The sequence below is a fragment of the Rhinolophus sinicus genome, chromosome 15, assembly GCF_057876585.1.
Source record: "Rhinolophus sinicus isolate RSI-liver-muscle chromosome 15, RSI-T2T, whole genome shotgun sequence".
NCBI classification, from domain to species: Eukaryota; Metazoa; Chordata; class Mammalia; order Chiroptera; family Rhinolophidae; genus Rhinolophus; species Rhinolophus sinicus.
Window position 1 is genome coordinate 63,411,130 of NC_142515.1, and position 13,303 is coordinate 63,424,432.

Sequence of the window (13,303 nt, forward strand, 5' to 3'; positions counted from 1 at the left end):
TAGGTTCCTAAAAAATGCTGTGTTATGCCAATCTGTGTTATACGAAACAAAGAACTAGTACAAAAAAGGGGGTTAGGTTCCAAAAAAAAACCACACCATACTATTATATTTTTATAATTAAGAGACATATCTTTATTAAGCATTTTCACCAAAGTATGACATATTAATATGTATTAAATAATGTTTTCTTCATCATCACTACTAAGCACCATTAACCGAGGTGTTTTCTTTTTGACAAGATATCTTCATCCTCTGAACTTAATACTCCACGAACAAAGTGGATTTAAAATTCTAATAAATTTAAAAATTCTGCAGTCATATCTGTTATGACATCCATGCTCGAATGAAAAATTTCAAATGAGATATCTTTTGCTCTTAAAAGCTTTTATTACATTCCGTGTTGTTTGGGGATTTCCCTAATTTCGAATGAGATGTTTTTAGCTATTAAAAGCTCTTATTATGTTCCGTGTGTTGTTCATGGATTTCTCTAATTCTCAAACTGTGTTAAAGTGAAACTGTGTTCTAGGATGCCATGTTATACGAGGGTTTCCCCCCAATTCTCGAATCATGTGAGAGCAAAACCGTGTTAGAGCAAAACTGTGTTATAAAAAGTGCCGTGTTATATGGGGGTTACCTGTAGATATACAAGCCCAGAAAATGCAGAGAATCCCAAACAAGATGAACCCAAAGAGGCCCACACCAAGACACATCATAATGAAAATGCCAAAGGTTAAAGACAAAGAAAGCATCTTAAAAGCAGCAAGAGAAAAGCAGTTAGTTACCTACAAGGGAGCTCCCATAAGACTGTCAGCTGGCTTCTCAACATAAACTTTGCAGGCCAGAAGGGATTGGCATAAAATATTCAAAGTGATAAAAAGCAAGGACCTACAACCAAGATTACTCTATCCAGCAAAGCTATCATTTAGAATCAAAGGACAGATAAAGAGCTTCCCAGACAAGAAAAAGCTAAAGCAGTACATCACCAGCAAACCAGTATTACAAGAAATGTTGGAGGGACTGAAGAAGAAGAAGAAGAAGGAGAAGGAGGAGGAGGAGGAAGAGGAGGAAGAAGAAGAGGAGAAAGAGAAGGAGAAGGAGAAGGAAAATGACAAAAAATATAAATCATAAAATGGCAATAACTACATATCTTCAATAATTACTTTAAATGTAAATGGATTAAATGCTCCAATCAAAAGATATAGGGTGACTGAATGGATAATAAAACAAGACCCTTACATATGCTGCCTATAAGAGACTCATTTCAGATTGAAAGACACACACATACCTAAAGTAAAGGGATGGAAAAACATACTTCATGAAAATAGAAATAAAAAATAGCTAGGTTAGCTATACTTATACGAGACAAAATAGACTTTAAAAGAAAGGCTATAAAAAGAGACAGAGAAGAATCTAGTAATCCCACTTCTGGGTATTTATTCAAAGAAATCCAAAACACTATTTTGAAGGGACATGTGTATCCATATGTTCATTGCAGCATTATTTGCAGTAGCCAGGATACGGAGGCAACCTGGGTGTCCATCAATGGATGAATGGATAAAGAAGAGGTGGTATATATATATATATATATATATATATATATATATATATATATATATATATACACACACACACAATGGAATATTATTTCGCCATAAAAAGGAATGAAATCTTGCCATTTGAGACAGCATGGATGGACCTAAAGGGTATTGTGCTGAGTAGAGTATGTCAGACAGAGAAAGACAAATGCCATATGATTTCACTTCTACGTAGAACCTAAAGAACAAAATAAACAAACAAACTCATAGAACAGAGAACATTTGGATGGTTTCCAGGGGCATTGGATGAGTGAATGAAAAAGGTGAAGGGATTAAGAAGTAGAAACTGGTTGTTATAAAACAGTCATGGGGATGTAAAGTGTAACAAGGAATATAGTCAATTATGCTGTAATAACTTTATATGGTGTCAGATGGGTACTAGATTTATCGGGGTGATCACTTTATAAGTTATATAAAGGTCTAATCCCTATGTTTTACACCTGAAACTAAGATATTAACAATATTGTATATCAACTCTATTTAAAAAAAATATTGAAAAAAAACCCCAGAGAACCATATTTAAAAAAAAAAAAGGATATAACGTTTATGGAGCACAAAGTGTACAGTTCATATAAACTTTATCTTCCGTCACCCTAGGTGGGTCCTATGAGTGTCTCCATTCTTACTGGAGAATCTGTTGTCCAGAGAGAGGACGTGACTTCCCTGTGTTCCTCCTCGCTATAATGACCACACAAGCCAATAGCATGGGTCAGGGTCTGGAGCAATGCTGTGCTGGCTCTGTGGCCATGGGTCATGTGACGTTTGCTCTTCCCTTGCAGGAGACACTGGGCAGAGTTGTTGAATCTGGGCTCCCAGCCCTGCTCCTTCAGTGCCTTTACCTCTTCTTCGTCTTTCCTCTGGAAAAGGAGGAGCTTCTTGAGAACGATGTTCAAGTTCAGAGGATGTTTGTGCAGGTGAGTGAGAGGACAGCTGGACTCGTCTGGGCTGAGACTGTGCTCTGCTTCTTGGTGATGCTCTCCGTTTTCTTGGCCTGAGTTCTGAAGCTCCTCTGTTCTCCTCGAGGGCCAGCTCACCCCTCCGTCCTTATGCTCCACAAATGCTGGGAATTCTGTGCATTCGGAAAATGGATTTTCTTCTCTTTCCATCTCATTGTATCTGTGTATCAATATTCCCCTTGTTCTCTCCCAGAAAGCTATGCTACTTGGCCCCGCTAGCTCTGTCTCCAGTCTGTGTTCCCAGGTCCTGCTCTCCCCAGCATCTGGAACTTCCTGTCTCCTGCCACTTCCCCTCTGAGGACAAGCATGCTAACCCCACTGGCATAACTGTAGCCAATGTTTTCCCCGTATGTGCTATGTACCCACCCTTGTGTCACAGTCTCACCTCCGTCACCTCCAAGAGCCCTCCCTTCCATTCCCAGATGTGTGTAGTATTGTCGTCCTGATTCTATAAAAACTAAGGTACAGTGAGTAAACTGTACCAGGGTCACAGAGGTAGTGGGTGGGGGCTGGGCTGGGAACCCTGGGAATCTGGGGACCGAGTCCACTCCCAGTCAGGCTTTTAACCACTCAGTGATGTTACCTCCTTCCTGCTTTTCAGAAACCATCTCAGGCCATGGAGCACCCAACGTGATTTCCTCTCATCATTCCCCATCTGCTGTTCTCTCTGATTGCCAGCAGTGGCCTTTACCATAACTTCTCACTGCCTTCTTCTTTCTGACAAGTTCTGCTTTCCCAGGTTCTGGAGGCTGCAATTTCCAGAAAACTCCTTCTGCCTGTGTCTGTGGAGGTGGGGGAGGGTGAGGAGGAGTGTGCGTCTTACTCATGTTTGTGCATCCAGGGCCTGGGCAGCGTCTCACACAGAGCAGGTACTTAGGACCATTTGGGAATTTTCAAATGTGGCTGTCCTTTGAATGTCCACATTAACACCCATTTTAGATTAATTCTCAAGCCGGAATCATCATTACTGGAGGGTATTTCACAAGTTCTGGTGGATTCCACTTATGGCAGTTTATCCCCGAAGCTGCATTTGTTGGAAACTTAGGCCTCGTTTGCCTGTACATAGTCCTATTCCAAGGGTGGCCAGGACGTAGTACTGGGCACGTTAATGAATCTTTATCATGTGGCTTTATGTGCAGGGAGCGAGCACAGCCCCATCTGCACAGTTCTCTCCATGGGCAGACAGACTACAAACCACGGTGACAGACCACATCTGCATTCCTTGGGGTTTTCCTTATTTCATTCCACAAAAATCTAGGAAGTTCCTACCGGGTCCAGCTCTATGCCAGACTGGTGGTGTCTGCAGGAAACACAGTACCCTCTTCTATAGGCGACAGAGAGAAGATGCAGAAACCAAATGGGGGAACGGTCACATGGATAAATAAGCAGTGTCTAATTTTTAAGTGCTCTGAGGGAAAAGTCAAGGTCTGCTAGAAAATGAGCACAGGGGACCTGATTTATAGTAGAGCATAAAGGAGGCTGTTCTGTGGAAATGACATTGAACCTGAGCTGAAGGTTGGGGTGGAGGAGCGATGGAGGGAGGAGAGGGTCGAGGAGCAGAAATGGTCGTCCAAGCTGAGGGTGGCACGGCCACACCGACAGGCAGGGGACTGTAGTCAGCTCCAGGGCTGCCCAGCTTGGACTCTATCACTGCGTTGCAGGGGCTAATGGACTCAGGTGGAAGGAGATTTCTGTATTTGCTGAACTGGAAGGTCCAGTTAGATCAGTGAGAGCCCATGAATGAAGAGGCTGGGTGTGTCCGTGCAGAGCTCTGCGTGCCGTGATTCACCTCAAGTGGATAGATGGTGTGGGAAGTCCATAGGGAGACTGAACTGCCAGGAACAAAGGCTCCAGTTAGGAGGTTATAGGAGAGTGCCGAAACCAAATGGGGGAACCAAATGGGGTCTTATGGAGAAGTGGGGTTTGAGTGCTACAGGAACACATCTGCTTTGTACATAGCATGGTCCTATTAATTCTATCCTTTAATGGTTGATGGCATGTTCCCGCTTTTCTATATAAAAAGACACTTCTCTCTGTCAAACACGTCTTTATTATTCTGACTTCGAAAGGGTAACAACTGCTTCTATAAGGATAATGAGTTCTAACTGAAGTCCCAGGTCCATCATCCTTTTCTAGGTGGCACTGTTGACCACGCTGGCCTGGGGCACAGGGTGACCACACACAATCTCATCCTTTGTGTTGACACATGTCCATCAGTGCTCTGGAAAAGTAGGGACCAAATCCATTGTAGGAAGGAGGCTTCCTAACCAGTCTTCTTGAATTTCTTTTTCCTCCTCTCTTTCCCTTCCTTCTTTCCTTTCCTTTTATTTATTTATTTATTTATTTATTTATTTATTTATTTATTTATTTATTTTCCAGATGTTGATCAACATTTGCAGTGAGTCTCAGGGGCTGGAGGGACTTCTCTCAGGGAATGAGCTCCAGTCTTTAGTGATTGCCACGACCTGTCTCCGGGAGCACAGCTGCTGCTTTTGGAAGGAGCCCACCTTCTGCGTGCTGAGGGCAATCTCCAAGGCCCAGAACCCCAGCATCATACAATACCTGCAGGGTATGTCCCCAGGGGTCCGAGATGGGCAGTGAACTCACTTTCTACAATAACACCCTGGGATGCTCTTGCAGCATCAGAACAGATTTCTGGGACCAAAAAATGAGATGGACAAACAGGGTTTTCACTGCTGCCCATCTATGCCCAGTAGATGACCCTATATTGTTTGGCTCCATTCATGAAAGTGCTTTTGTTGTTCATTTTGATGCTCTACTGGAGGAGGGAGGGAAAGGAAAACTTATTTATTGTCCACATACTGTCCAGCAGACACTGCTTGGGTCTGTTTATATGTTATCTCATTTTTTTCTTTGAGATAGATATTAATGATTAATACCATTTTGTAATGGGGAAAACAGAGATTAGGAGTTGCTGCAGAATTTGCCAAGGTTCTAGCGATCGAAGAAGATAATCAAATTTTAAGCCTGGAGGTGCCTGATTCCAGTGCCTTAGGTTTGTCTCTGGGCAGCATGTGTAGGGGTTAAGGCCATAGATTCTGGAACTAGACAGCTGGAGTGTGACTCCAGCTCTGTCCTCAGTTGAGTGACCTTGGACATTTATCCACTTGGGTGCCTCAATTCTTTCGTCTGTAAAATGGGGATAATAATCCCGCTGATCTCACTGGATTGTTGTGATGCTTCAGTGAGTTTACATATTTGAACACAGCTCCTGGCACATCGTGGATGCCCCATAAACATCAATGTCACAGCATCACTACCTGGTGTAATCAAGGCATGGTGCTGAGGGATTCAATCCCCTTAGCAGGCCAGGGGCTCCCTTAGCACCATCTGTCTCCTCCTGAGAACCCAGGCAACACTGGGAAGCATGGACACCACCTTGGCTCACAGAATCTTGGGAAAGTGTGTTGGCCTCCTTTCAGCACCTGGCCCATCACAGGGCTGGCAGAGAAGCTCTGCAAGGCTAAGTCCAAGGGCAACACTTGGACAAAGATTCACTTCAGCTGGCCCCCTCACCCACCATGTGGTATCTCCTGAGCTCCACCAGCTAGAATGCATCTTGGGAGCATAGCTGTCCATCTCTTTGGCTGACCCCAAGGTATGGGGTCTTTTGGGGAGTGGCTCAGAACCTGCCAGTGTGACCTGCTTGTCCACAAATACTTGTCCTGTGGTCTGTCTTCTTTCTGGGACCTCCTATAACAGAGGGCATTCCCAGTGAGAACTGGGAGAGCTCAACAAGGCCCCCCTCTTGCTGTAACTGAATCTGGATGAAACAGCAGCCCCAGTTTAGGCATTCAAAGCTCCCGGGAGGCCAAGGCCTGGTGGTCATGGTCCAGGGCTGAGCTGGGCCTGAAGAGCTTAGCAGCCCAGGCATCCATCCCCCCACAGGCTAGAGCTGGAGACCCCTAAGGAAAGGCTGCATGTATTAGTGTGAGGGTCCCTCACTGCATCGTTATTCTTAACTGGAAAAGAAAAGTTCTGCCTCCATGAGGAGCCTGCCATATGGAGCGCTGTACCCCCTTAGGGAAACGGGTAGTCTGTGGGCATCTAGGCTGAGGAGAAGGCAGAAAGGAAGGGCTGACCTGGCAGTTACCTGTCAAGCTCTCAGCTCTTGGGGTTGCCCCCTCCGCCCCCCTCAGGACGCAGACTTTCTGGTGCCTCTGAGGACTCACAGCTGAGGGGCTGAGCATGTTATTTAAGTCCTCAGCAGGCACTTTCTCTGACTTTCTCAGCACTCAGAGGAGACTTCTCCCAATGAAAGAGCCCTAAAACCAGTGATCAATCAAACTGCAAATCCAGTGACATCTCTCTTTTGACTCAAATCTTCCTTGGGCTTCTACAGTTCTGGGGTAACCAGCATGGCCAGGCCCCACAGGAGCCACGCTGCTTTCCTCCCCCTCCCTGGTAGCCCACACTTCTGGGCTCTAAATCCCTGATTCTTTTGTAGCTGAGATGTGCCGTCTTTTTGCCCCTTACCTTCTCGCGTGTTCATGTCCTTCCCTGCATTTTTCATCGGGCTCGTTTCTGCTCCTGTCCAGTGCTGCTTCCTTAAGGCCCTCCACAGTGTTCAGGTCTAGGGTCTTGTGTCTTATTACCTAATGGATCCAGACACTTCTACATGCTGGGAACTAGGAATGGAGGGCGAAGAGGCTTCCTTCCTCTCTCTGTTTCACCTGATCGCCACCTGGGTCTGCCCAGTGTGGCTCTCAGGATGACACTTCCCAAGGGGGTGTCTTCTTGATCCAAGAGCCAGAAAAAAATGTTTTGGATTAATTCACCTTCACATCTTGATTCACAGTTGAAAGGGAGTGGGGTCGGGGAGGGAATGACTGTGGCAGAAAAGCTGTTGCTTCTGAGCAAACGGTGCTGTTTTCCTACCGCAGCCATGGATTGTGTCAAGATCTCCCTGCAGAACCTCTCCAGGCTGGCAGCCTCTCTCCCTGTCCCCGAGGTGGCCGAGGCTGTGAACTTGGTCTTGGGCTTTGTGAAGGACTCCTACCCTGTCTCCCCAGCTCTGTTCCTGGAGTTTGAGAATGGGGAGGGCTACCCTCTTCTCCTCAAAGTGTTACTCCGGTAAGTGGCTTTGCTTGGTGGGGGAGAACCGCCACACCTCGGTCCTCAGAATCATTTGGGGTGTTTTGGAGAAAAACAGATATTGAGGCTTCTGAGAGGGTCTTCTCAAATATGAATTTCTGCAGAGCATGGCCAGAGAGACTTATTGCACATGTAATTTAATAGGCAGCAAGCTTGGAGTCATTTCCTTAGAGAACCAGTGAGCTATCGCGATAATAGTTTCCCCAAGTCCCTGTGGTGGTATGTACCACTTACATGCCTACCAGCCTGACGGACACCTCTCAGAACCCACGTCGCTGTGTTTGAGGGTGTCCTGGGACTGCTGTAACCCACTCTGCCTACATGCTTGGGGGTTGCTAAGGAATCAGCAGTTACCAGGAGCAGCCCTCAACCAACGACTGGCAGGAGCTGATGGATATATAGCTGGCAAAGCTGCTCTTTGTGGGGCTGGGGAGGGGGCAGAGAGGCAGCTCGACTCTGCTTCCCAGAGTCCCCAGGAGGATTCAGCTCCAGTCATCCGATGAGACACTCGCTGGATGATGCTCCGTACAGGCTTCCTTACCTCTGTCTCACAGAACCACTCCCCTGTTTGTATTTTGGGATCAACCCCCAATTAAACTACTCTCCCTCAAATCCTTGAACCCTGGGAAAAGCAAATGAGGACACCATTCAGCTGGATCAGGCTATTCCTCCACTCTGAGTTGCCATATCGTCTTCGGGTTGGATCTAGGGATTGGATACGGCAAGAGATGGAAATCAAAGAAATTGCTTGATTTTCCAAACTTCCAATTGCCTCATGATACCATGGAGGTCTATGCCATACCAGTCCTTGAACATTTTTTTGGTTAAATGGGTGGTTGCTTTGCCCCAGACTTCTTGTGGGAGACAAGGAAATGAGCCTGTTCCGGGGAGTGTCAGGAAGGACCCATTGCACTGCGTTGGTTTTCCTTTCTGTCTTAACTGAAGTCACACTGCAAACACTTTTACTATTGACATGGCGGAGCTGTAATAAGACTTGGGGACCCTTCTCCACAAGAAGAGAAATGTAGCCCACTGACACATGAGTAGCTAAAAACAAAAACAATACTCAACCTTAAAATAAGCATGAGGAAGTCAAAGTCAGATTATTTGCCATGATGTTCCTTTTGTTGCTCTTTGGAAATGCCAAATCTCTCATTTATGGGGTGCTCCTGCCCTGCTGGTGCCCAAAGCACATGCCTTTTGGGGGGCTGGCGACAGAAAGCAGCTTTCTTGCGAGCAGATGCTGTTGCTTTTCCCATGTTTATTCTGATCACACGTGTAGGTCTAAGGCTGACCTTTGCAAACAGAGAGCCTTACCTAGGACACCCCCCTTGCCTTTTGGTGCTGACTTGGTGGGGACCTTTGGGGTCTTGCCCAGGACCCCAATCTGTGTCCCCTCTGTATCCCAGTGAGAAGCACCATGAGCAAATGTGGCTGCTCTGTCCAGGAAGTCCAGGGAGCTGGCCTAATCTGTCCCTGCAGGTATGACGGGCTGACCCAGAATGACATGGACCCTCACCTGGAGGAGCTCTTCGGGCTGGTGGTGTGGCTGATGACCTGTGGGAGGTCAGAGCTGAAGGTGTTTGACAGTGTCACTTACCCTCAGATGGAAGGCTTCAAGTTCCATCACGAGGCTTCTGGTAGGTCATCTTGTGTCTCTGAGTACCTGGCAGCCATCGGCATTGTGTCCCGACAAGGCTACACAAGTCTTTCCTGGTTCTTTGTAATGAAACAAACACTTGGCATGTGTCAGTGACACAGTGGATTTAAAATATCTCCTTTATAGATTTTTTTCTAGGTGTCTTGGGTGGGACTTAGAGGAAATGTTTGCTTAATAAAAGTGAAGACGAATAGTGGAGGGAACCTCTGATCTCCACCGCCACCTCTGCTGTGACTTATTCTGTGACATTTGCTTATATAAAGGGGACTGATGGCTCCGAAACAATCACCAGGCTCAGAGTCAATGCTTCCTCTGTACTTTGAGCTATTGATTGATTGGTTGAGGAACTCAGTCAGTGCGCACTGGTTCTTTCTGTGTAGCAGACTCTCTGCCCCAGGCGGGGCACCAGCGTGAACAGGCCAGGTGTCCGCTCCCTACAAAGTCTCTGGAGAGACTGTCACACATGCACAGAACCACAATATGCTCGATAACTGGCTGATAAATGCATGCGGCACAATGGTGGCACCAGGCAGGTGACAGTCAGGAAACCCTGCACAGAGGGTGAAGTTTCAAGGCTAAGCATAGGCTGTCAGGTGGAAAGGAAGGTTAAAGCCAGAAAGTACAGCCTAGGGAAAGAAATGGTGACTGGAAACATCTAGGTGAGTCTGGGGAAAGGAGCACAGAGACCTGCACAGACCAGAGTGCAGGGGTTGCAGAACTTGGGGTCAGTTTAGGAAGCGCCATTGGATAGGACTCCAGCAAGCTCACAAAGAATTGTCTGGATCAGAGAGAAGTTCCAGAAACATCTCTGGTGTCTGAGGCGAAGAAGGCTGGAGGCAGGGAGTTCTCAGACGAAGTGTTTCCGGGCAAGAGGTTTAACCTTCAAGCTGGAGAGCTAGGAAAGGGGTGGGTTTGAAAGGTGTCTTTATTTAATAGCTCATTTAGCAATGAAACTGACTTTGCTTAGTCATCTTTAACATAATTTGATTTTAATTGATTGAAACCAATCCTTCAGCCCAGCGCGGCCCAATGGAACTATAATGTGATCCAATTTACCTAATTTGAAATGTTTTAGTAGCCATATATTTTTTAAAAAAGAAGAAACAGTTTAAATTATCTTTCATAATATATTGTACTTAACCCGATATATCCAAAATATTACCATCTCAACATGTGGTCAACACAAATAATTGTTAATGACATTTGTGTTTTGTATTCTTTTCTTTGTGCTCTGTCTTGGAAATCCGGTGTGCGTTTTCTACACTCATGGAACATCTCAGTTCAGAGTGACATTTAGAGTGCTCACTTGGCCACCACGTCTTGGACAATGCAGCTTTAATCTTACCCACACTCTGGGCAGCTAGATTTCTGGACTTCTGATTGAAATTTACCCACAGGAGCTAGAACATAGAAACTTTAAATGGTGTTTCCTAATGATAATGCAATTATGTATTTCTAGGCATAGGCTGGAGAAATGACTTGTAGGATTATTCCTTTTTTTCGTTTTTAGGGGTGACCATTAAGAATCTTCAGGCCTTCCAAGTCCTACAGAATGTTTTCCACAAATCCAGTGACTCTGTCCTCTGCACGAAAGTCTTATTGGCTATCAGGACCACGTGGACCTGGAACGCCCGCAACTTCTTTCTGCTGGAGTGGACCCTGCAGCCCATCTCGCAGTTTGTGGAGATGGTACCGCTGAAACCAGCCCAAGTGCAGGTTCACTTCTTCCAGCTGCTGGAGGCCCTGGTGTTCGAGCTGCATTACGTGCCCCATGAAATCCTGGGGAAGGTGCAGCTCCTGATCAAGGAGAACCCCGAGCCACTCTGCACCCTCGTGGCCCTGCAGAGTGTCCTCAGGATAGCTGGGGCAGACCCACTCTTCACTGACATCTTCCGGGACTCGGGGCTCCTGGGTCTGCTGCTAGCCCAGCTGCGGAAGCAGGCCAAGATTCTGAGGAAGTCAGGTGTGTTGGAGCGTCGGAGGCAGGAGGGGAACGAATTGGGGTCAGTGTTTGTTAGCTGGGCCTGGTCTGCATGCCTGCCCTGCCACCCATCAACATAACAGAGAAAGTGAGCGTGCCAATGTCACCCGGTGCCATGAGGGTTAGGGAAGTCATCCCTGGGACACATGACTTCACAGAGCAGCAGCCTCCCTATTTTCTATAATTGGCCTGATCTTCCCCATAAAGAGATGAGGTGGGTGGGGATAACTTTAAACAGACTCCTGGGGCTAATTCAGGTCTGATGAATTCTCAGCTTTCAGAGGTCTCTTGCACTAGATATTGTCTGAGCATTTAGGTGGAGAGATAGCAGGGGGAATGACAAGTCCTTAGTAATGCAAAGAGAAAAGGGAGATCAGAGAGGCTTGAGGCTCTGGGGGGGACCTGTCAGGGTCAGCTGGGACACAGCTGCCTTGCTTACTCGGTACTGTTGGTCCAGATGGTATCCCACTTGGAGCAGGGGTCATTGCTGCCCAGTTCACCTTCTGAGTCTTGCACTTGTGTGTACCCTGCTGGGCTGTATATCCATCCCCTCCGCCCTGCCTCAGCCCCTACACTCTGGGCTCTCAACATCAGCAGGCTCTTCTCCCCCATGGGACTTCAGCGACCCTCTGTCCAGGCCAGAGTGCACTCAGGAGTGCTGGCCTGGGCTCTCTCACTGCCTGACCACACCCCATGCACATACCCTGCTGGGGCCACTCTATGTGGTTGTCCGTAACCCCCATCTCTACCAACTTTCAGAAACGAATCAGAGTGTGAAAACTTTCAGTTCCGCCTGACTTTCCCTTAATCTGTCCACATCTGCCCCTCTGGGATTTCAGCCTGAAGGACACTGGGTCACAGGAAGCCAGCCACTTACCTCTCTTCTCCTCCTACTGTACTGGCTGTGAGGGGCTGGGGCTCTCTAGTCATTGGCCTTTTTTGGAATTCTACTTCAGACTCAAGCTAAAGTCACAGTCTGTCTGCTTCCTGGGCCACTGTGAGGGGAAGACGCTGAGGCAGAGAGCGTGGGCACTGGGGCCGGCCAGCCCTGGGCTGGAATCCTGGCTGTGTTGCTTATGAGCTGAGTGAGCCTAAGGAAGTTGCTTCACCTCAATAAGCCTCTTTCCTCCTCTGTAAAATGGAAATAATAACAATAATAATAATAATAATAATAATAATAATAATAATAATATATATCATAGGGCTGTTGTAAGAATTCAACGAGGAAATATCTGAAAAGGACCCATTGATATGTTTGGCGCATAATAGGTGCTCAAGAAATGTTAGTCATTTTATTTCTACAGGCCCATGGAAGACTGAGACAAACATGGGAGGAGGAGCCTCTCACACCTGTGCAGTCTCCGCAGGACCCACGCCTTCCTGCGAGTGTCAGAGCTGAGGATAAGGCACTGCCATCTTAGCATGTCTGGGCCCTGGGCCAGGCCTTGCAGTCTTTTGTATGTGTTTCTTTCTAGTGTTCTGTGTGCAGTCTTTTTGTTTAATGTCTCAGTGTTTTCTTAGCTGTGTATTGCTTTCTAGCAGCCTGACATTGAATTTACTCTTAAACCCAATGCCAGACCTAGTATGACCATTCCCAGGAGAATTCAAACTTTTTTTTGTGTGTGTGTGTGAGCTGATGTAGCCAATCTTACTTTGTGCCTTCTGTTAACAGTTTCTTGTTGTTTCTTAGATACTTAGTCTTTTGGTTAATAAACTCTATATCCATTCATTCATTCATTCATTCATTCCCCATATATGTATTAAAATTCCCTCTTGTCAGGCACTCTCTGGCACTGGGGATTCAGTGGTGAACACACAGGCCTGGTCTGCCCTCATGGATCTAATGGGGACAGCTATGTCCTCTAGAACCTTTCAGGCATCTCCATGCCTATGGAGTGAGCTGGCAGTCCTCGTCCTCAGCACGAATGGCAAACTATACAAGTGTCCAAAGGAAAGTCAGGAAGGCAGGGCATCAGGGAGTATACAGAATAGTGAT

At 46.6% G+C, this 13,303-nt stretch overlaps 1 protein-coding gene across 4 annotated transcripts in view; it reads left to right on the forward strand.

The window, feature by feature from the left end:
- The window catches only part of WDFY4 (WDFY family member 4), a 324,321-nt gene that overhangs the window by 35,825 nt on the left and 275,193 nt on the right, over positions 1-13,303 (forward strand). For all 4 annotated transcript variants that reach the window (XM_074337248.2, XM_074337250.2, XM_019730128.3 and 1 more), the window contains 5 exons: positions 2,375-2,509; positions 4,931-5,120; positions 7,456-7,645; positions 9,149-9,306; positions 10,837-11,289. In XM_074337248.2, coding sequence (XP_074193349.2) covers positions 2,375-2,509; positions 4,931-5,120; positions 7,456-7,645; positions 9,149-9,306; positions 10,837-11,289 — 1,126 coding nt within the window. The remainder of the gene's footprint in view (positions 1-2,374; positions 2,510-4,930; positions 5,121-7,455; positions 7,646-9,148; positions 9,307-10,836; positions 11,290-13,303) is intronic.